Genomic DNA, 25800 nt, shown 5'->3' with positions numbered 1-25800 from the left:
GTATATCGGCAATAACACGGCGAATGTTGTCTTCCAAATGGTCAAGCGTTTGTGGCTTATCCGCATAGACCAATGACTTTACATAGCCCCACAGAAAGTAGTCTAGCGGTGTTAAATCACTAGATCTTGGAGGCCAATTCACAGGTCCAAAACGTGAAATTAGGCGGTCACCAAAGGTGTCTTTCAATAAATCGATTGTGGCACGAGCTATATGACATGTTGCGCCGTCTTGTTGAAACCACATCTCCTGGACATCATGGCTATTCAATTCATCCAAGAGTTAGTAGTTATAGCTCTATACCGATCACCATTGACTGTAATGTTCTGGCCATCATCGTTTTTGAAGAAGTACGGACCAGTGATTCCACCAGCCCATAAAGCGCACCAAACAGTCAGTTTTTCTGGATGTAACGGTGTTTCGACATACACATACATCGCTAAACAAAATTCGCTTATGAAAATCGGGAACAACGGCAATCTCGTTTTGGGCCCATTCGACGAATCTACGCCTTATTTGATGATCGTTTGGCTTCAATTCTTGCACGAGTTGGATTTTGTAGACGCGTAAACCAAGATCCTTCCATAAAGTGGATGGACACAGATCCAATTCCTGTGCTGGATGGCGGATGGACTCATTCGAGTCTTCCCCAATGCTACGCTCTACAGCAGCAATAGCTTCTTCTGTACGCACCGTACGGCATCTCTGGGGATGCGAGTTATCAATAAGAGTAAACGTGGTGCGAAAACGTTCCATGGTTAATCGAATTAACTGCTCTGATGGACGATTTTGTCGACGATAAAATGGACGTAGTGCGTGATACCTATTCCGCACAGACCCATCATTTTCGAAATAAAATTGCACTATTTGCAAGCGTTGTTCAGGCGTTAGTCTATTTATAATGAATTGCAAAACCAAACTGAGAATAAATCACTTGACAGCTATTAAATCGGTCGCCATCCTGAACAGTAATGCCAACTTAAAGTTCTATACATCGAAAAGAAAACACCCATTATAAGTAATCAGAAAGGTATTTATAAAAATCTTCGTAACCGCTATAAAACTAAAAGTTACCAGAAACCCAGTTGGAAACTATAAATGCGCAAATGTCAGATGTCAGTGATGCAATAATCATAATCACACTTTTCAATGGTTGTTTATTTATTTGTTCCAGAAAGAATTATTAGATGGGCGATTACCGTTACAAATGAGATGGGTAAATGTAGCGGAAGTTTTCCTGCTCGCCTTCTGCGCATCATTCTGGGTATATATAATCATCCAAGACATTTATATTGCATGAGCGTCTCAAGTAAAGTAAGCGAATCAAATCAAGTTTACGTCAAAAATATGGCGGTACGCTCGCCGTTGCAACAATTCCGGACGTAAATTATTTGTCTTGCAAAATAGCATCCGTAAACTAGAGAGGTTCAAAAAGGACGCTCGTAATTTATGAAAACGTCTACTCACTTTGTTCGCGCTCTCGTTATGATGGAGCATTTTCCCGCTATTGAATGAAGTAATAGCTGCTGAGACGCTAGTTTTATAACTTCCAGGAGAAGTTTGAAGGTCGCCGCTGCTTCCCGTCGCGTATCCGGAGTTTGTGTCGACGTTCGCGCCGGGAGTGGACGAAGATGGCGTCATTTTTACGGGACGCGGCCCAAACGGCGTCGAAGAATTATGAGGCGTTGTTCCGGAGTGGACCGATGCAGCGAGTCCTGAAAATTATCTAGCTGAGTCAAAAAACGTAAGATAAGATGTCTGCAAAAAAACTTTTTAAGATCGTAATTTTTTTTTTAAGACAGACCGGGTGTCAATGAAAGTACTAGCTAAGCTTTAAATCTGTCAAAAAAAAATAATAAATCTGAAATTTAGAAATGTTATATAAACAAAATATGACTACATTTTGACATATAAAAAATTGAATAACAATTCCGGTTTTACCTCAAGTGGGATCAACTATCTTAATTTAAATGAAACTCCCTGTATATTTTAATTTATGTATTCTAGCTCTAATAGTTTTAGTTAGTTAATGGGGGGTTCAAAAATTTTAATGTCATTTTTTCTGAGTCAATTTAAATAAAAACATATTTCAACTAAAAAAATGACATGTGCAGTGTTGTGAACTCGGCAATTCCACGAGCACCGTTTCATTAATCGTTCTGTCAGCACGACCAAATAAATAGTGGGACCCTTGTTTCGAGAACCGATGAAAAGGGTACTACAGAGAAACGGGACGATGGCCAGAGAGATGTGATGTGCAAGTTTCCCGAGAGTACTGATCGATCGATATTCGATACCGATTGTCGTGTTCATGATATTTTACTTTTATAAATAAATAAGGAGTTAGTTCCATTTTTCTATTTGTCCGGACCCTAAATAAATTCTATACATCAGAAGTGGGATTAGTAAATCCAGTGTTTGCCGATTTTAGTGTTTTCGCCATGTATCCATGACGACTATATTTACGATGCCATCGAAAAGTTGCCGAAACTCGTAGCCGCAGTTTTTCACGCGAAAGAGAAAGTGAAATGCGAATCCGGAGGGAATATCCGGAATGCTCCAGAAGACACCATCCAGCGGACAATACAATCGAACTTGTTCGATCATTTACGGCGGAACCTGAACCTGAGAGGAGCTCAATTCCTCCTCTTTCTATAAGGTTGCCTAGTAAGCAGGAAAGTAGTCAGTCAATGTATTGTTTGACGCAGACCTTGCCTGAGGGCATTGATAATTGTTAAAAAAAAATCATGTTACTTTAGGAAGCATCAATAACAACAGTAAGTGAATTTAGTCCTCGTATTTATATTGTGGAATGACCTAACGCTGTGGAGGTTTTTTCTGTTATACTAAACTACCTCCAAATAAACAAACATGTCGGCAAACCAAGCCGCCATGTACCATGAACCACAAAATTTACTCAGCGCTCACGTTTCAAGAAAAAAAAATTAGTTTGTATATGTAAATTATGTTATAAATCAAGTCATAAATCTTTCTATATTTCAGAATAGAGGGCCAACCTCTACGGTTCAAAACTATTAAGAATATTGTCCTTTACAAATATTTTATGTGTGGACAAATAAGTCATGTTAAAAGTTAATGCCCAAACATATAAATTTTATCGTATTTCAATAATTTATAGCCCTCCAGCAAAACATTTATAAACTCATTGAAGAAATATATAAAAGGCATTACTCACTACCTGATTGCTGTAGGTCTGTAGGACGAAATAGTCAATTGGAAAGGTACACTCGTACTATCTTAGACTCCCTTTCCACCATGACTGCGGATTGAGAAAACGATAGGGGGGATGATAATGTACACAACATTCAATTCGGGTTAAATGGCACCATAAATAGAGCATTAGGGACATCACCAAGTGACCATTAACCACTAACCGTAGATTTTGATCAATCTACAGTTCTGACAGTTTTATCATTTTTCTCCCGCACCAAACGTTTTGATGGTTAGATACCTAACTTTCTTTGCAGTTGCGGCACCTCGAACCATTTATTCACAAACCGATGAAAACTGTAGACATGAGCTTGTCAAATCTTATATTTTCCTTTTTAGTAAGATGGCGTGTTTGTTCGAACGTCAACTTAGCATCCAGGCCAACTGAGTTTTTATCATTGTATTGTATCTTTACAAAATTTACAAGAATTTTTGCGTATTTCAAAATCATTTGGAAGAAATAAAGTAAAAATAAAATTCATAGAACTTTTTTAGAAGAAATTTTTAATCTTGAGACTTTAAAATAAGGCACAACAAAAATATATTTTTTTTCATTTCAGTTTTCGGTTCGATGTTTCCAAGAAACTAATAATATTAATTTTATATTTTGAAAAGCTTTTTAATAATTTTATTTAAATTTCTAAATAAACGAATCTAAACAATGTTTCTTTATATTGCCCCTATGCAGAAGAAGGAATTGCTCAAATCACATGACTATTGAAAATATTGGTATTTTATTATATGTACTCATTGCTGAAAAGTTATTAACAACTCTATTGTTATGCGAGAAGTGTGGTTTACGGCATTGGACTTAAAATGTTTACCAAACGTATTGCATAATATACTTTTTCTACTACCGTTAGTTCTAGAGTACATTTTTGCTTTATGCGGTGTGTTTGACCATTATGTCTCTGATCACAGATCAGTTTTCATGGATCTTGAAGTATTTCGAAATGACGTCATCAAGTCGAATAAACATCCTGAATTGCTAGAAACTTCAGTGATTCCGGTGACCAATCGGTTCGTCTGGAGGATTGGTTTCATGTTTATTCCGAGACCGTCCTGGATAGTGCTTTTAATAATTTTTATTGTTTTTTTTTACTATTTTACTTTACATTTTCCGGAAAAAAGATTGTACATTAGTGCGTCATAAAAAAAAATGGATTAATAATGAAATTAAGGCATCTGGTGCTGTTTGCAGGGTGATTTCGGAGTTGTCTAATGATTGTCGATTCAGTGTTGAGAATTTTAATTTAATTAATAAGCAGAATAATAAACTCTAAAATAACCCTAATATTTAGGTATTTAATAACTATATTATAAATGCTCTCAAAACTATTGGTCTGAGTGTTGTTAGGGATGTGAATGATGGAGAACTTTCGTCGGGTAACAATCTCAAATAGTTTTGCTAAAGTGGTATGCTTTCTTAGACAGATTAATGTATTTTGGAAATAAATGTCATGTTTTTATAGATAAATAAAAAATAGAAGCACTAAAACTGCTGCTGATTCGTATTTTCGTAGATTTAATATCTTTTATCGAGGATGGTGTATGTCCCGTTGGAATTTTTTGCGAGCCAAGTTGTGCGTTTGACGGTTTTAATTTTACTCAACTCGGGGAAGCTCTGCACGCTTCGGGTATAAGGGGTAAGCCTCTCTTCTGGGTCAGTAGTTTTTAGAAAATCGTTCTCAGTTTGTATCCCTTAAGTTTTATAAAGGTAAGAGAATGGAAAGTGAAAATTCTACTTTACTCTACTCTTCATGTTATATATTAATCGAATATTGAAAATTTTACCTGGTGTTGTCGTATGTCAATCACGATGCCTTCTCAGAGAAATGCTCTAAGGTATTCGATAGATTGGTGGCATGATTTGGAAAAATTAATCTGTATTTCAAGGCAAGCAAAACCCAAACTATAACATTACATAACTATCAGAAAGAACGTGATAAGTTTAATGTCTGCTTAGCCAATGATACTATCGCAAGTGGGGATACCGTGAGTTTTCCAGGATCGAGCTTGGATGAATTAAACTGGAAATCTGTGATACTATTATTTCAACTCTAAATATGTAAACTATACTTTTATAAATCTTAGTGAGATTTTAACTAGGCAACAGTTGCTCAATTTATATTATGCGAAGGTGGAATCCCGATTACGTTATGGGATTAGTTTGTGGGGAGCATCTGTAAATGCTGATAAAGTTTTTTTGGCTCAGAAATGTATATTGCACAGATTTCCAAGTTTACATCTCGTACGGCTTTATTTGCCCAGTACAGAATTCGTACACTGAAGAATCTTTTTATTTTTGAAATGTCATGGTATGTCTTTAAAAATTTTTCAAATTTTAATTTAGTCGGTGATGTACATTCTAAGCATACAAGAGAAAGCGGTGGTATAAGCGTGTTATACCACTTGGAGGTCACCTGATTATTTGGGGGTTCGTATTTTTAATCTGCTCTGCTATTAAAAAGAGAAAAGTTTAAAACCTTGTCTATTTAGATGAATTTGATTGGGTATTTTTTTTATATGCCCATTGTACCTATTATATATTTTAACTATTCCTAAAGAATTTTGTAGTTTTCTTTGCGAAAATAAATATTATTATTATTATAGCTCCCAAACCCGTACGCTGATTTCCCAGAAATGTCCGAAGTATCTCGGATTCGTGGGAAACTTGCCAAAACTATCAATAAAGTATTTCAGTAATAAGGTGCTTGGTGAACCTTCGTGACATTAACCTGTGATGGGAATGGCCTAGAAGATCTAATCGAATGTGAAAAAAGGAAAACTAGAATGAATAATAAGGTTTTAGACAAGGAACAGACCGCAGAAGGACGAGTATACACCTTAATTCCTTTAATTATTTGTAATTACTTAGAATTTCTTGGAATTCCTTACAATTATTTTGACAATACCTTAATGCCTGTACACCAGTATTCGTCTGCGACATACCCTTCGATTTTAGAACATCTTCAAACGGAAAAATTTCAACAATTAGAAACTCTACTGTGTACCGTTTAAATTGCAACACCGGTATAAATGTTAATTTTTTAGGCTTAGTTAGCTTCAAAAGCTCCTTCCAAAGAAAGCATCGTAAGGACCATGATTCTTTCTGCATGTTACTGTGAACTTGCTCCCACCCGATACATATGTAAATCATAATTATTATTTGTTTTAGTTTAGGAGTGCTTTCCGGCTTTTTGAGTCTATTCTGGAACGGATTAGTAAATTCGGCTTGTATGGTCTGAAATTACTAGAAAACATTTCATAGAGAGAGAGAGAGAAAGTGGGAGATGAAAATGCTCTGCCGCGTTCTAAAGTTTTGATGGTTATGCGTAGCGAAATATTCATTAACATGTTTACGGGGTAAATCCTGTTCCAAGCTATAACGAATTTATAATGCGAGCGAAATAATCCCCTGCACAGCATTATTTTGTCCTTCGTCGGGAAACCACACCATTCTCACAATGATAAGTACAAATCCGAACATACACAGCCGTTATTTGAGAAGTTTTTACAAATGTTTTGTGTTTTACTCTATATTTTTAGAATTCCTCATCAGAAAAAACTGTTGGAATACAATACTTTGCGTGTTAGGTACATTTATTTGTATAAGTAATATGCAATACATATTGCGTTTACGTCTCTTTATCTTTGCCTCTCAGTACCGTAGGTATTGGTTTCACTTGCTCTCTGTACTTGACAGTCGTGTGCGCGTCATGTAAAAATGTGTGTTGTAACTTCTGTATAATAAACGGCCGGTTATTTTCTACGTACTTATTTTATTGGCAAACGTTGATACAAGTAACGAATTCCGCTTGTGCTTATCGCCCTGCAACAGGTTATGGGCCCAGGGCTTTGAACTATTGCGTTTCCGAATTTTTTTTTGTCGTTCTTTGTGTCGTTTATTCAAAATGGCTGCCGATGTAGGTTCCGCATTTTCTGCGATCGAAAAATTAAAATCACTGCTCTGTTGAAACATGATGGTCTTTGCGAAGTGATGGGGCAGGTGGTTACTTTCGCTACTACTGACGAAACTCTAACAGCGGTTGCAGCACGCTGGGAGGCAGCACGTAAGGAAGAAAAAGCGTTATCCAAAATAATTCTTTCCTTGGACAAGTCAACGTACCCACACGTGATGCAGGTGAAAACATCGATAGAAGCTTGGAAGGCTCTTGAAAAAGTCTTTGAAGACAAGGGACTTCATCGACGTCTGCGCCTTTTGAGGAATTTGTGTTCCATTAAGTTGAGTAATTATGATACAATGGAGGATTATGTTAATGAAATTATGTCTCTCTCGCAACAACTTAATTCGATGGGTAGACCTATTGATGATGAGTTTTTAGGTGTTGTTATGCTTGAAGGGCTCACTGAAGATTATGACCCGATGGTGATGGCACTTGAAAGTTCTGGAACTGACATAACCTCAGATTTTGTAAAGACCAAGCTCCTGCAAGATACAGAATGGCAAATGCTCAAATGGAGACACAGCACTGATATCAAAAACAGGTAAAAGGACTCCTTGGTGCTGGAGATGTCGCTCTAAGGGGCACTATAAAAATCAGTGTACCCAGAAACAATATAACCATCAAAATAACTTTCCTCATGCAAAAGTTAAAAACATGAATAGCAACAAAGCTTTGTTTGCGGCTTTTAACATGAGTGAAAGACATATTTTACCAAATGTATGGGATATTGATAGTAGAGCTACTTCTCATATGACTGGTAATAGTGCATTGTTACCTGTTCTGTCTGACAAAAATAAAGGACAGGAAATTATAGTTTCTGACAATGCTAGGTTGTCTGTTGCCGGAACGGGAGATGCAGTTGTCAAGTTGCAGCCAAAATAGCAGCGAAAGACGCATTTCAGATATAAAATATGTTCCTAACCTGGCTGTGAATTTATTAAGTGTTAATTCACTAATTTCAAAGGGTTTTAGTGTATCTTTTGATTAGCAGGGTTACCGAATATTTAATTGCAAAGAATTCACCAACAGGGAAGAGTTGATAGCAACAGCAAGTAATGTGAATGGTTTGTCAGACTTGATACAATACCAGAAAGTGACATCTATGCAAATACTGCAGAAGTCATAGAATCGAAAATGCTGTGGCACAAAAGGTTAGGTCATCTTAATCATTTTAGCATGAAGTTGTTAAAAGAAGGTTTGGCCTCAGGAATTAGCTATTGTGATACTCAACCTCCATCCTTGTGTGAAAGTTGCATTAAAGGTAAGCATTCGAAGAAACCGTTCCCCAAAAATAAAAAGTAATGGGGTGGCTGCGAATAAATTAGACTTAATCCACTCAGATGTAATGGGACCTATAGAAATAAAGTCCTGGAGTGGCGCTAGATATATTTTTACACTAATTGACGATAACACAAGAAAAGTTTTCTGTTATTTTCTCAAAAGTAAAGATGAAGTTGCAGATTGCTTTAAAGAGTTTTGTGTTCGGGTCGAAAATGGAACAGAAAGAAAAATAAAAATATTACGAACTGATAATGGTGGTGAATACTGCAATCAGAATTTGGACAAGTTTTGAAAAGAAAGAGGTATAAAACATGAGCTGACGGTTCCTTATACACCGGAACAAAATGGTGTAGTCGAACGTTACAACCGCACAATAATGGATAAGGTGCGCTCAATGATGTTTGATACAAATTGTCCAAGCCAGATGTGGGCGGAGGCGGCGAACACGGCTGTCTATCTTATAAATAGATCACCAACTAAAACGATCAAGGGAGAAACTCCAGAGGAAAGATGGACAGGCAAGAAGGTTGATCTTGGTCACCTTAGAGTGTTTGGCTTTACAGCTTTTGTTCGTGTCCCTGATGGAAAACGAGGGAAACTAGAACAGAAAAGCAAGGAATATATATTTGTTGGCTATTCTGATGTAACTGCAGGATATAGATTAATTGACTCCATTACTCACAAACTTCGAATTGCAAGAGATGTGATATTTTTGGAACAGAAAACTGTGAGTTTAGAACATCAAGCAAGTTCTCAGAACATCGGCGTTATTACCATGCCACTGGAGGGTGCAGAAGTTGGAATGGACCACAAAAATGGTAATGTAGAACCTCTTCGGCAGACTAATGATGCGGCAAGTGATGTTTCAGAGAGCGAACCTTTTGAAGATGCAGAGAGAACTCTAGTTGAGAAAGAAGACAGTTCTTCAGCAAGTTCCCCAGAAAAATTGGAGGAAAATGGTGTACCGTCTGAGGATGGGATAGTTGCTGTGATTGGACGAACAGGTGCTATGGAAGGGCGAATGAGTGATGTGCAACAGGTTCCTGATAGTGATTTGAATGTTACTGAGGACCGAAGGTACCCAAAAAGAATCTCTCGTAAGCCGACGTTATTTAACGAATATGTTTTGACCGACTCATCTGATTCAGATATTGATTTTGCTATGTTATCTTTAAATGTAGAGTCACAGCCAGAGACTGTTTCCTGAGCATTGTCTGTACCAAATAAAGATCAATGGATTCTAGCTACCCAAAGGGAGCTTAATGCTTTTAGACAGAATAATACTTGGGAATTAGTTGACAGGCCTGCTAACACCAATATTGTTAGAAATAAGTGGGTGTTTAAAGTCAAAAGATATCAGAGCGGCCAAATTGCAACATATAGAGCTCGGGGTTCACTCAAAAATATGGAGTTGATTATACTGAAAATTTTTCCCCTGTTGTCCGTTTTTCTAGTTTGAGACTTTTGTTTGCAATGGCAGCTGAATTGAATCTTGAAGTTGATCATCTTGACGTTGAAACTGCATTCCTTAATGGTGACCTGAATGAAACAATATATATTTGTCAACCTGATGGCTTCGAGGAGCCTGGCTTAAAAAATAAAGTTTGCTTGTTAAAAAAAGCTATTTATGGACTCAAGCAATCATCTCGTTTGTGATACGAAAAAGCCAGTAGAGTTTTGCAAAAATTAAACTTTGTGCAGTCTGAGATTGAACCCTGTTTGTATTTTAAAGGTACAGATAACTCCATTGTCATCGTGGCTTTGTATGTTGACGATTTTTTTTTGTCAAGTCATACTATGGTTATGTATTTTGTTTAACCAGTGACCCAATATCGTGGGAGAGCAGGAAACAAAAGACTTTAGCACTCAGCTTAACAGAGGCAGAATATATAGGTATGTGTGAAGCTACAAAAGAGGCATTGTATTTAAAATCTTTGATTCATGAGTTCTTCACTACTAATAGTGAGTGTCAATTTTTAAATGTATCACAGGCATGTAGAGTATATAATGACAATCAAAGTGCCATAAAATTAGCCCAAAATCAAATATTTCACAAGCGTACAAAACATATACATGTGAAATACCATTTCTCACGAGAAAAAGTTAGGGATGGTAGTGTTACTTTTCTATACATGTCAACTAATGAGTTGGTAGCCGACTTACTTACAAAAGGTCTGGCTAGTAATAAACACTTATATTTATGTGGTAAACTAAGCTTGCAGTGATTTAGCTGTAATTTGTAATTTTAATGTAAAAATGTGTGTTGTAACTTCTGTATAATAAACGGCCGGTTATTTTCTACGTACTTATTTTATTGGCAAACGTTGATACAAGTAACGAATTCCGCTTGTGCTTATCGCCCTGCAACAAAAACACTATAAGTGTGTGAAATTTCGACCCTTCGATTCACTATGTATCTAGACTAAATGTATGTTTTGATACGGAAAAAATTGGAATTTGCTTTTATACACATTTACGTATTTTATATCATGTGCAGTCAGTCATACGATAAATGTATATAACAGATAACAGCATATTCTACGTGCAAAATACGTTTGACAAAATTTTTCTGTTATTCGATTATTAAGCACTCGCAAATTCATAATATACTATAAGCCCTGATATGATATCATATTTAAATGTCATCATATCGACATTTTTCTCTATATTAGAAACTTCCAGTTTTGTGACTTGAATCGTTTACAATGATTTTTTTTTGCAACAAATTCAGGAACACTAGCAATTTTCAAGAAAAAACTGTGCCAACTACCTGTCCGTCTGCCTGTCGGTACCTTTGACAGTGGAACAATGACAACAAACAAAATGAACAAAATGATTTCTCTCTTTCTCATATAGTGGTAATTAGGCCACAACTGAATCATCTGATTTCTCATGTAAAATTTAAAGCATTTTCTACAAAAACCTCGACCTTGATGGCCTTGGAAATACGAAATCCCCAATGATTGCAATTAAATCCAAATACCTGCACGTTTTCTTGACACTATTGTATTTTCTTGTTAGATTTTGTATAAATTTTAATCAATTATCAATTTTCCGAAACCTTGCTAACGCCAATAACCTTATTTTTCTTAGATTTATTGAGAACTGAGAGTTTATTCGAGAGAAGAATAACAAGTTTCCAATTTAAGTGCGAGTTCGATTTAACGTGTATTCCTAAGGGCTTTGTTAGTCTCGTTATCGGGTGCTTGTGCCCGTACGATTGCCGATAGTGAAATATTTGTATTATCGAGTCAACAAACTGATTGATAAATAATAGAGCTCTTTGAGAGTAAATGACCAGCGAATATCTTCGGCCCGGCTCAATAGATTCAATAATTAATTATAGGTAACGTAAACAAAGGAAACGTGAAAGAAGAGAAAAAGGTTGCCAGGTAGGTAGTTTCCTCGAGCAGTGAGGCCATTACGTTTGATCAAAGAAGCGTTGTCAACATTTAAATGTTCACTACATAATCAAACCTAATGGCCACTTCTTTAATGGAAGAAGTGTCCCATATGTATATGATATGCTGAATCTGATGAAATCCGCATATATTTTTCTGTATTTCATAATAAATTTTAAAATGTAAATTCCAAGCCGCATGTGGAACTTTATATCATATTGTTACAAATACCGATTATAAAGAGTAATCGTAACTTTATAACGATATCGCAATTCTCTTATACCTCTGCATAGTCTGAAAAACTGTATAGAGAATTTAATTAAGCAAATAATTTCTTTGGCTTTAGGTCCTTTAATAAAATGCATAACAAACAAAAACTTCCATAGACTACTGTAGTACTATTTAAAAATCTTCTGGATTCCTTTGTTTAACTTTATGCCAAATATTGAAGCAATCACTTTGCTCTCTATGATTATAAAATTTAAATTCAGTGTGATATGTGACAGTCACAAAACAATATTTTTACTATTACTATGTTACAGTAGGTGTTAAAAAGTTGCAAAAGAAAACCAAATTTTACCGAATGTTTCAGTAACTTAGTTACTATTAAACTGAATTTTATCTTAGTAACAACATCAAAACAATTCAATTTATTTTACCAAATATCTAAAATCACTGGAACTAAATCCGGATAATTATTTCAAGGAATAAAAAAGTGAGAATTTGTCAGTCAGTCTCCAGGAAACAGCCATCGATTCAATAGAATAATCAATATCAAATATTTTTTCTGTCCTTATGTTCCACGGATTTGTTCAAGTACTCGTTCGTAATATGATTTAACGCATCTTGCCAATTATTTGAACTTGCTCGGATTTAGGACCTTGCATAATATACTATTTTCTGCCAAGACGAAGTAGATTGCTTATTTAAAATTTTCGAATGGCACGCTGCGTTGTTTAATACATTTAATGAACATCCAAACACAGTCCATACTATCGTTGTAGTTAGTAGTAGAAACAATTAAACATGCACCTGAAAAACATCCGGTTGAACAACCAGCATGCAAAATAATGAATCGTTTTATCATGTCGCATCCGCCTTTACTGCAGATATATTTTTTAAAGTCGTCTTGCTTAGATTTCATTTCGTTTCGTCTAAAAAAACTTACTTTTCTATATTTTGATATGTAATATTCTCCATATTTCTTTAAAAATTGAACATCATAACTCACTATCTGTAGCTGTTCAAATAAAAATATTCGGTTACAGTCTTTTTTATAACGAAAAACTATCGCTTTAATTAATTTTGATAATGATTCCAATATCCAAAACATTACATTTTTTAGAGTTTTAATTAGGTACGCTATTGCAAAGGAAAAATCAAAAATCGTTTGCCTTAATTCAGAATTTTGCTAATTAGTAACAAAGCCGAAGTGGTTTTACAGTTCCAATGCGTCCGTTGTTCGTTACGCGAGCAAATCCACTACTCTGAAAATTGCTTCGTCGCAAATGAAAAATTCGACCAGCCTCAAAGAGCGGTGAGTGCATTAAAGGTCGACATTCAAGCAGTTTTAAAAATTTTCATTTTGTGTATTTTATATACAGGGTGTCCAGTGTATGATGATGTACATGGTAATATTGGAAACTGTAGAAAAATGTCCAATATTTTCCTTATTGCATACGGCCAAAGTCAATTTTTGTTTTTCGCCATATTGAATATCTACATTTTCAAAATGCTCTTTTACAAATAACTTTCAACCATGTGTAACACATTTACATTTGGTCAATATATACCCGGGAAATAACAAAAATTAGATCTCAGGCCAGTAGGCTTTGATATTGCTATTCAAACACATTTAAATATTGAGTGTACAAGAAAGAAGTCAATAAAATTGACCTTTAATCGTTCTTTAGTTCTTTAACGCACAAAAAAACGAAAAAAATACAGAATTTTACAATACAATTAGAGTAAGTGTTCAAATAATCTGCCGTTTCGTTGCACACATAACTTACAGGACTGTCTTAAACTGAGTGGAGTAACAGCTAACAGTGAACAGTTATTGTAACAGTTTTTCTTAATTCTCCAACCCTTCCGTAGGATTTACAGTTTATTTTTGAGGTATGTCTGAGGATTTCGCATTCCATCTGACTATCAGGTTATCTATGCTTCTATTGGAAAATTCTGTATTTCAAAAGTGCGTAAAAATATCATCCAAAAAATATGGTCCAAAATACAGTGTTCCTACGATTAAAGAGTCCACAACTAGTATATCGGCACTCATCTGACCAAAGGACTTCCAAGAAAAAGTTTAATATCTCCTTATTTTTTTGTATTAACAACTAACACTATCAACATCCTGAAGTTCGTGGCAAGGCCGATCACAATAAGGATATCTATAACGCCTTAAAATACTATTCGCCTTTGACATCGTTGTGTCTTCAACCTGACGTAAAGACGTTCGAGGTTGTTTCAACCACGCTTTGCAAGAACAAATTTCGATGTAAAATAAAAATTGTATTATTGTCACCCATTGTCGCTGGATAGAGTAGCTCATTTTTGTTTGTATTGTTGCCTCAGGGCATCTTGTATTTTGTATCTGTATTGGCATATATGTTTCAATTCAATGAAAAAAAATTACCCAAATTTATTTGGTTATCTTCTAGCTCACTCCGACTGGGATAATGGACAAGTGAACTAAATTGTCACTGAAGGTCCCAAGCTCGAATAAAGGCATTGCAGCGGTAGACTAATTATCTACTCTGCGGTAAAAAACGCACCTGCTAAAAATCCAAAAGCGCTATGGACTACACTATATGACCATTCAAGTACAGTACAAAAGAGGACTAAGGCTTTCGAGAACTATACTCGTACAAAATAAAGAAAGAGCAAGAAAGCCAGTACTCTGATGAATACATATAATTCTGGAGTGGAGTAGAAGAAGCAAAAAGGGCTAAATTTGGCATTATCAGAGCTATAACGAACAAACTAGAAACACACAATGAACTGGGAAGCAGTAGATGAGAGATACTTAGTTCAAAAATAAAAGGAACGGGTGAGCATAGGAATTTTTCGAATCTGCACCCATAGACGACTAGAAGCAACAACAAAAATATATTTCTATGGCAGGCTCCCTGACGAACTAGATAGAGTAAAAGCTAAGCAAGAAGTCTTGTTTTCGGGAGATTTAAACGGAAAGGTAGGAAGAGCCCTTGACAGTAAAACTGTCGGGAGACGTGGAGACGATACAGTTAAGGATAATATTAAAAAACGGATAGAGCCCTGTGAACACCATTAAAACCACTTAAAATAATAAATGACTTCTTTAAACAGATTATACTTGGATACAGAAAACAAAAAATAAATAAATTTTATATTGGTCGATATATACTATAATAAAACGATACAGGAATAAAACATTGAAACTGTGGAGGAGAGCGGAATTTGGATCAGACAATTTGCTAGTTCACCAATAGAACTAGAATACAAACAATATGGTACAAGGTATTGTGAGACGTAAAAAGTACAATAAAACAGCTTCAGGAACAAATTCTTTCTTTACAAAATACGCTTAGCTCAAAAGTTAGAAGAAGAAATAACTGACATGGCAAAAAAAATGTACGAAAACCTCAAGCAGAAGATAGATGCAGCATCAGAAACGTTGGGAGCAAAAAACAGGTCTAAGAATATATGGGAGATAGACGAATAACAAAAGTTGTAGAATGGAAGAAACCAAATTCAACAGTTAATAAATGAATAAAAAAAAGAAAAACATAGCATGATACACCTAACGTACAAACTCAACGCTAAGTGGGTTTAGGTTTAGAGATGCTTGGAAAATAACAGCTAAAACAGCTTAAGGAAAGACACAAATTAAGCAATAAGAATAAACCCTATAAACATCGAGAAAAACTACTATAGCGATCTGCTGCTATATATATAAATATATACCTATACAATTCGCTTGAATGCGCAGAAAAAGAAATGAGAATATGAATCAAGATATTAGAGAGAGAATGAATGTTGCAATTGTTACATACATAATAAAAGAAAAAACAACTAAAGTGAAGAATTGCACTAAAAGTGTGGATCTCGACTCCCTCGCAAAAAACGAACTGGGAAGGCCACAAAAATTGTGGATAAATAACGTTAACGAAATGGAGAGATGAGAACTGCAGGAGGGAAACTGGACCGATATAAACCAATGGCGCTTAGGATACGAGCAGTGACAATGATGCCGGTGATATCTTCTAGTGCATATATATACCATACAAATTTGGTATACGACACTTATTGAGCTCATAAGCAAAATTATTTCAAGTGGTAATAATATGTTCTCTTTCCATGATATCCTTCGCATAAAGATAGTTTAAACGAGGATTAGGTAAACATCTACCGGTTCTGCCAAAAACAATTCCATTTCTGATTTGGCACTTTTTAATTTTTTGCTTAAGCTGCTTCAACGGTATAATAAGCGATACCAACATGTGTTAGGAACTTTAATGTAAGGTAAGGTAATTTTAATAGACAAACAATACTTTCCTTCTCATTATGTTTCCGTGCGCAGATTTTTTCTAAATTAATATAAAGGGTGCGTTAAAATAACTCACAAGTGGTAACAGAAAAAAACTTTCACCCAATGTTCGTAACGATTTATAAATTATAAATTAGTTTAAGTCATGCAAATTACTATTATTATTAAAAATACTACAGGGACAACTATTCCAGTTCTTCCTAGAAAGCCGCCAACTCAATATGAACATTTCTATCAGCAAGACCAAATGTATCTCAATCGAGAAGGATCCGCTCAGATGTAAGCTGGTGGTGGAGGAAAAACCCATAGAACAAGTGATGCAATTCAGATATCTGGGCATAGATATATCAAGCACCCACGAACCAGTTAAAGACATAAGGAGCCAGATTAACAAAGCATCTGCACTATCAGGATGCCTACGAGATATAATCTGGTCCCATCCGTACATGCGCAAGGATAGCAAAATTAGAATCTACAAGACTTGTATCAGATCCATCATGACGTACGGCACGGAAGTCCGCGAAGACACCAACAAGACGAAACAAATCCTAAGGGTAGCAGAGATGAAAACACTGAGGACAATAGTGGGGAAAACAAAAAGAGACAGAGTAAGAAAGACAGATGTCAGAGAGCAGTGCGGGATACAAGATATTGTGAGATAAGGAAGACAACGTAAGAGGCAGTGGTACAACTATGTAAAACGGATGGACGAGAACAGACTTCCCAGAATAGTCCTGGAAAACAACCCGCCTGGCCCAAGACCTCCCGGGAGACCACCTAAAGGGTAGAAATCCACATCACAGGAAAAGATGCAGAGGCTGCTTCAGAATTAACAGATCGACAGATCTCCAAGAAGTAGAAGAAGAATATTAAAAATACAGGGTTTTGCAATAACGCATTACGGGTCGATTAAATGAGATGAAGTAATTTTGTTTAGGTGCATAAGACTAAGAAAAAATATAAAAAAATTATGGCAACTGCAATCATTGAAATTTTAAATAGATCTCCCTGCATTTCTGTGAATTTTAATATTTCATATAAAAAATAATAAAATGTTGTAATTAGTACTTCATGTTCTTGTTCTAAAGAAAAAAAAATGAAAACGGCAATTTGCTTTAATTTGAGTTGAACTCTTTCGAAATGGTTTGAGATGAGAGAAAGTTATAGGTAGTAATTAGTCTGTTATAACTATCCTTTGGTCAGTAATCAAATTATAACAAATCAGAATAACCAAAACATGAAATTCTGAGTCACATAATCTACTAATGAAAACAGGTTTCAATCATATTTCGTCTAAACAATTTAATTAGCCGCCCTGTACATCAGCATTGTCATCTGACACATTGCCAGTTGGATATAGTTCAGTCTAACTAAAGACGCCTAACTGCAACGTCAGCAATACATAATATACCTAATGGAGACACATCCGTAAGTCGTGATATCAAATCGTTTATCAAATTTGACGTATAGGTATAATTCAGTTTGCAATTAGTTATTAAATGATGCAGAATCTGCCAAGTGAATAATCGGTGAACCAAACGGTGACTTAATTCCTTTGTAATATTGTGCGCCACTGAATTAGTTATGCAGTGAATTACGTTGAGGAAAATTTTAGTCAATTTATCTTAGTTTAGTGGTGGGACAGAAGGCCCTCCAGGCTCTAAGATTACTTTTGAGGTTTGGTCATAAATATGACGAAGGGAAGAAACGCTAAAACGAGTTTACTTTTATCTATCTGAGTTTTATTAATACATTTAAAAAATTAATATATTTCAATCAATTTTCAACAATCATTTTCTAAAAATTGATATTCGGTACTTTTTTTTTCTGACAGTTTGATATTTTTATCTAACACACACAAGAGTTCTTTTCATTCGGTACTATTTTCTTGAGTAACAAAATGATTTTGATCAAAATTTTGCCACCGGTCCCTATGGTGTACTTGTGTATTTGTCAAGGAACATTTATTGCCAGTGTTGCGTATTTATATATTATTTAATTTAATGCTATTTACAAATCTTCTGAATTCCTCCTTCGTCGCAAGTACGATTCATACCCGGCGCAGGGTGATTCCAGAAATGTGTGAATGTTTCTTTGAAAAATTAGAAGTTTTATGTTAATTACAAATATAATTAACCAACCAGAACTGCATCTTTCTTAAATACTGTATAATTACATAACTTTATTAACACTGATTGAATTGAGTTACGAGAAATACCTGCCTCCAAATATTTGTTTTATTTTCTTTATTCTGACATACTTTTATGCATCTGTTTGGAGGGAACTCATGGCTCGATAATTGTACCAATAACTTATCAGAATTAAACAATATTGTTTTGAATATATCAAATATAGCGAATTACTTTAATTGTCACAGTGCTCTTCGCAAAATTTCTTATTTTTGCCTGTATCTCGAAAGCCAGTGTGTTACATATTTTAATCATAATAATTTTTTATTTAACTTATATACATAATTTCGAAACAGAAAAGTTGCACCCAATGAAAATATTATTAAGATAAATTGAACGCGCGGTATTGGGAAAACAAAAAGATTAACACTGTGAAAGTCAATAAACATAATAATAGTAATAAATAAAAGCAAGGATAATATTCTATATAGTATTTTGTATTTTTCGTGGGTACTTTTTTCAATTGATGAAGATTTGAGCTCACCTTAATTTCAGTACATTAAATAAATACAAACAAATTTTATTAACATTAAAGTTGTTATTCTTACCGTCACGAATTGTCTGAAACTTTTCCTTTGGCGTTGTAATTGTGGAACGCAATTCGGAGGACAGCTTTTGGTTATACATCGCGTTGTCACTAACTTCGGATGTCCTGAATATGATATCGTTGGACGGCGACGTCAAAGTTAGGTTTGTAACTTCGGCACTCACGTCGGGTTTAAGAAACTTTGACTTTCCGTTAACACTGCTCCTGGCGGATTTAACTCTCTCGAAAATGTTACCATGCGTGGTGGAACCATCATTTGTAGCTTTTCCCTAAAACAGTAAAAATGCAAGACTTCAATCACTTCCCTTTGATAGTCCACAGTTCCTTGTGACAGAGAAGGCGGTAAAATTGGGTGGGGGTGGTTTAGTTATGGTTAATTTACAGTCCGATATCTTTTTCTGCGTCAGAAGATATAATAATAATAATAATAATAATAATAATAATGCAATTTGGTTTGGATAAGTGCGCCAAAATAACAGTAAAACGAGGAAAAACAGCAAAAACTCAAAATATGCACATTTATATAGAAAACGAAATTGCAAATCTGGAAGAAACACAAATATACAGATACCTCGGAATATTGGAAAATACTGGTATGCAAGATATAAAAATATAGTAAAAAGTATCCAAGGAATATTACACAAGGTTAGAAAAATCCTAAGGAGCCATCTTACAGGGAAAAACAAATTCATGGCTATTACAGCGCTCGCAGAATCAGTCCTCACATACAGTTAGTTACGGCATTCTAGACTGGAGAGAACATTAAATAACAAGTATAGATTGAAAAACCAGGAAGCTACTGACCATCTATAATCTACATCATCCGAAGGCGGACGTAGATAGACTATACACAGTCATAGAAACCGGAGGAAGAGGACTGATCAGCAATGAGCATACTTACCACTTGACAATTATAGGGATAGCAAACTACTTAAGAGAAAAAAAGATGATAAGTTTGTGGCGTTAATAAATTACAACGAAATGGAGAGAAAAGAAAAATATAGATTGATGAACAAGGCCAAAAACTAACAAAACAATATACAAACAAATCTGTAAGTGAAATGAACGGAACCACGGCAGCCCAGAAAGCGAAAAGGCTCAGACAACGATGCAGGAGGAAAATTAACCAGAAAACAGAACAAAGATGGAAAAACAAAGAAATGCACGGACAGTATGCCAGAGAAGTCGATAAGGATGGTGTGGACAAGAGGCAGACATTCAGATAGCTGACAACAGGAATATGGAAGGAACAAATATAATCTTTGATAGAAAAATATTCAAAGGAAAAGTAGACGCAAGATGCAGACTTTGTAAACAATCTGATGAAACAATTAAGAACATCACCACAGGCTGCAAAGTTCTAGCAAGGAAAGAATATCTTGAACGTCACAATGCAGTATGCTCAACACTACATTACAACATCTGTAAGCAGTACGGTATAGAGGTTGGTGCTGTAAAAACACAAGCCAAAAAACGTTGAATCCAAAGGGGAATCACAATAACATGGGACACGCAAGTAAAAACAGACAGGACTATGATGGGGAACATACCAGATATTATAATTAATTATTTTAAAAACAAGAAATGCCTATTGGTAGACGTTGCTATACCATCAGACGCCACAATAAAAGAGAGGGAATCGGAAAAGATTATAAAATACAGAGAATTTCAAATAGGGGTGCAGAGAATGTGGGGGCTTGTCCCCGTCATTATCGGAGCGAGAGGAAGCATCCACAAAAACCTTGCGGAGACAATCAATAAAATACCTGGTAACGATTGCGACAATGCAAAAAACTACTCTCTTTTGGACAGCCCACATCATCCGCCGTGCCCTAGGATAGGGAGACATAAACCATTTAGTCGGAGGAACAGGGATTGTAAATGTAATGAATTGCCGAGAACACGATTGCGAATAGAAAATAATAATAATAATAATAATAATAATAATAATAATAATAGTCTTTATATGCTGGATGTGGTATCGGTGGTTAGGTGCTAGACATCGGCACCTGCGTTACATCCACTGTGGAATATTTTTCTTTATGTATATCCATAGAGGCTATTTATAATTATCAATATTATGATTAATATTATTATTATTGTTATTAAAAATATTATATAGTTAATCGCCTAGATTAGCAGCGAAATTGACGACACTTGTCCGTTGCGGCTAAGGGAGCAACACCGACAAGCTGGGAGGGAGCCTTGACGCGAGCCCCCTTACACGCCAGACATTTGAGTTCGAGCAGTCAAGATTATGTCGACAGTATAACCTCCAACAAGTGGTTGACTTTTGGACAGATATTGCTTATCAGTCAGATATCATTAAATATTCATCTTCAGGGTATATCATTGTTTATCCTGATGCACTTATAATAAGGTCATTTCTCATTTATCGTCTGATGGTCTGGGTTCCAATGTTATAATTATACATTATATTTTTGGTTTATTATTCTTGAATCCATAAATCCATTATTTGCAATTGTCTAAAGCTGCCTCTGCAAATGTCCCTATTCTTAATTTTTTTATTGATCTTATGGTTACTTTGTATAATAAAAACCCTTTCTATGTCAGAAGCACTACCTCAATTTCTAAGAAAGTTGTATTTTCTACTAACTCAGCATTTAACACTATATAATCAGAAATCAAGGTGACTTTGTTAGTTGGTTTTACCTAAGCGACAAATTTATTTCGTTAAGTGCATTTTTGGTTAGTTTTGGTTAGTTTTTATTTATTCCCGTTGTTACGTCGTTCAAATAAAAAATGAATAAAATGCGTGCCAGTATACTATCCGGCGGTTACCCTACCCTCTTTTCTAAAATTTTTGATTTCATAGCTTTGTTTTCAATTTGGACGATGACATGCTACTTTCTTTTGGAAAGGTTTATCCAATTGAATGCTTTTTCTCTTTTTAATATCATTAAGTTTTGAGATTGAAATGTTTTAAGATGAAAGCATTCCAGTTTTACATGTAACAGGTCAGCAATATATATTTATCCAACTTTTATATTTCAGCCTTTCAACGAAGGATGCTTTGAAGGTATATGATTCTCTATATAACAACACATTGTTCATTAATATCTAAATTTGTAAAAATATTACCTAGACAGCTGCTACATGTCACTAATGTATGTATTCCAAAAATCTATATATAAAAATATTCTTTCTGTTGTTTTCAATTATCATTACCATATTAAAGTGCCCGACAATTAAGTTTCTATATGCAACAATGACAGAATCTGTTCTAATTTACTCAAAATTATTTCGAAATATCCAAGCGGAGGTCTATAGACTGATATTACGATAATTTTCTGTTGTAGTTTTTTTGGGTTAGATATTTCTAACTATTAAATCCTCAATTTTATCCATACTGTTAATTGTGTACATTGATTGTACATTTTGATGTATGTATTTTGTTTAATATCGATATTGTCTGGAAAACGCCTAACCGTAAAGCATTTATTTTTACTAGCTACCAAAGTGCTTGACAGGTATAAAGCATAACGCTTTTTTTATAATCTTTAACCAACAACAGTAGTACAAACTATTTATTACATTTCACAGGCTACTGTTTTCAGAACTTCTGATTTCCTCCTGCTTCGGTTGTTGTTGAATCGAACTGTTTCTTCCAGCATCAGTTAAGCTCTCAAGAAGACAATGCGATGATTGTTTCGCCAATCGCGATGACTGGTGATGGTGCATAGTTAGCAAGTTCGATTCAACAACAACCGACGCAGAAATCCAGAAGTTTTATAAACAGTAAGTGCAGATTTGGGTGTAAAACTGCTGAGATGAATGACACCATTTATAAATTACCGTGGGAAAGGACAGCAAGTTAAGTGGTACCCATCAAGAAAAGTCCCATAAAAGTCCTCGAGGAAGACACGAAAAGTGTAATTCTAAAAAAAGTTCGCTGTTTTAATTTTTAAAAAAAGAAAATATCCACCTTAAATTAGATTCTAATAAAGCTTGGACAATATGAACGTATAGTAAAAAAACTTTTGTAAAACGTTTAATAAAAAGAACACTATGTTCACAATGCCTATTTTTTATTGTGTATAAATTTCTTTTCTTACTTAAATGTTCAAAATTCGGGAGAGCGTTTTTAAAAACATTTATTACACAGAAAGCGAAATAAAGTTTTATTCGAACTGGCCGTTACAAAGGTTGGAATAATTAAGAGCGTATTTTACAATATTACAATCGAATAAATAGGGCTTTTAATGCGGTGTCAGCGATGTGTTATCTTCGCTTAGCTTTGGGCTTCGTCTGCAGTTTGGGACATATAACTCCTTGCATCTAAATATCGTAAATTGAGTTCAAATTTGTCACCGTAACGTTCAGCAATTTTTTTCACTTTTTTTTTAATAGCATTTTATGAGAACTAGGGAATGCAAAATTTATCCATGACATTATTATGAAAAGTTTTTTTCCAAAATCATTTTCACTTTAATGGAACTGAGACGCCGATTCCGCTCACGCCTGAAAACAGTCCACAATTTTCATCTACACGTTTAAATTGATAAGTATAAAATTCCCGGCTAAGCCGGATGAAAAGGGTATACTCCAAACAACACAAGTGAAGCGAAATTGATGTTTCCGACGTCAAATCCAACACCACGTCGATCTACCCGATCGGCAAAGAATACGGCGACGGAGGAGTGTCGCCTCGGTCAAAGACAGACGGATTACGTAACAGGCAACTGTCTCTATTTGAAACTGTCGGCTGCGAATGTTTGAAAAACATCGCCCATAGGATAATGGATTAGAGGATTAGGTTCAAGTCGAGCATCGAAAAGATAGATAATCGACAACCATTCGTCACCCAATTCAAGAAAAGAAACACCTACAGTAAAAATGATGTGCAAAAGGCGTCAAGGTAGGACACTCGAAAGGAGGATAGAATTTTACTTTAACAGACTACAAAATTAGGCATTATGTACATAGTATAGATAGTTTGTACTACTATTGTTGGTTAAAGATTATACAAACAAAAAAGGGCCAAGCATTTTGGTCGCTAGCAAAATAAATTCTCTTTAATAAAAACGCTTTACGGTTAGGCGCGTTCCAGGCAAAATCGATATTAAAAAAAAAAATACATACTTTAAAATGTACAATCAATATACATAATGAACACAGTGTTGATAAAATTGAGGATTTCATAACTAGAAATATCTAACCCAACAAAATTGGTGACTTATCAGTGCAAGGGTTATTTGTATCCGTTGTTGTGGAAAGCAGAAAATTATCGTAATATCAGCCTATAGACCTCGGCTAGGATATTTCGGAAAAATTTTTAGGAAATTAGAACAGATGCCGTCATTGTTGGATAGAGAAGCTTTATTGCCGGACACCTTAATATGGAAAGGATAATTGAACATAATAGAAAGAATGATATTTCTTCTTTATATAGATTTTTGGAATACATGCATTGGTAGCATGTAGCAGCTATCTGGGTAATATTTTTACAAATTTAGATATTAATGAACAATGTGTTGTTACATACAGCATCATATTTCTTTAGTGACAAAGACAAAGCATCCTCCTTTGAAAAGCTGAAATATAAAAGTTGGGTAAATGTATATAATGCTGACCTTTTAGATGTAAACCTTAAAAGCTTTCTTCTTAAAATATCCAAATTTCAAACCTTAATGATATTAAAAAGAGATATAGCATTCAATTAAATAAAATCATACCTTTCCAAAAGAATGCAGCATGTCATTGTCCAATTTGAAAGCTATGAAATCAAAAAAATTAGAATAGAGGGTAGGGTAACCGTCGGATAGTATACTGACACCCATTTTATTTATTTTTTATTTGAACCATCTAACAATTTCTTGATTTGAAACTTTGCGGACGACACAAACTAACCAAAAATGCTTTTAACGAAATAAATTTGTCGTTTAGGTAAAAAAAAAAACTAACAAACTCGCCTTGATTCCTGATTATATAGTGTTAAATGCAATAAATGCTAAGTTAATAGAAAATACAAATAGGGACATTTGCAGAGGCAGATTTAGACAATTGTAAATAATGGATAATGGATAAATGAGAAATGGCATTATTATAAATGCATCAGGATATACAATCATCTACCAAATTTTGTATACCCTATTAACACGAACAACCCGAGAATCTGTAGAAATCTATAAGCAACCAAACAATCTTAACCCCGACTCAGAACTTTTCACCAATATAAGAATCAGTCATCCGGGACAACGTTCATGCATCTCCTTTAGCTCCGCCACTGTCTAATTATATATAAGCAGGTATAGAGTAGAATGCGAGCCAGTTTCAGATAAGCTCTGAAGAAGTCAACAATACGATTGGCGAAACGTAAGCAACTTAAATCCATCAACAACTGCCCCAAGAGCAATAAAGAAGATTTGTAAATAGTATACTAACACAATCAGAAACTTTAAAAAACTGTCAAGCAAATGACACTAGAACCACTTTAAGTACTTTGGTTAATTATATGGATTAATAATTATTTTCGACGTTATTTCATTTGCACTCACATTTATGTATTATTATCAATTACTTGGTCATTGAGTCATTTTGCTTTACTATTACTTTACCAATTACTTCCAAAATTCGTTCATTTATGGTTGATGCGAGAAGCTTAAAAAAAATATTTTAACAGATAATTGGTCT

At 34.9% G+C, this 25800-nt stretch overlaps 1 protein-coding gene across 1 annotated transcript in view; it reads right to left on the bottom strand.

The window, feature by feature from the left end:
* The window catches only part of LOC132704210 (uncharacterized), a 74355-nt gene that overhangs the window by 10656 nt on the left and 37899 nt on the right, over positions 1-25800 (bottom strand). Inside the window, exons 3-4 of the mRNA XM_060674100.1 lie at positions 19148-19415; positions 1466-1713 (exon numbers count right to left, since the gene is read on the bottom strand). Coding sequence (XP_060530083.1) covers positions 1466-1713; positions 19148-19415 — 516 coding nt within the window. The remainder of the gene's footprint in view (positions 1-1465; positions 1714-19147; positions 19416-25800) is intronic.

The sequence above is a fragment of the Cylas formicarius genome, unplaced genomic scaffold, assembly GCF_029955315.1.
Source record: "Cylas formicarius isolate icCylForm1 unplaced genomic scaffold, icCylForm1.1 PGA_scaffold_6__28_contigs__length_40554024, whole genome shotgun sequence".
Classification (NCBI taxonomy): domain Eukaryota; kingdom Metazoa; phylum Arthropoda; class Insecta; order Coleoptera; family Brentidae; genus Cylas; species Cylas formicarius.
Note: the sequence above shows the minus strand (reverse complement) of the source record. Positions and strands in the feature narration are given on the sequence as shown.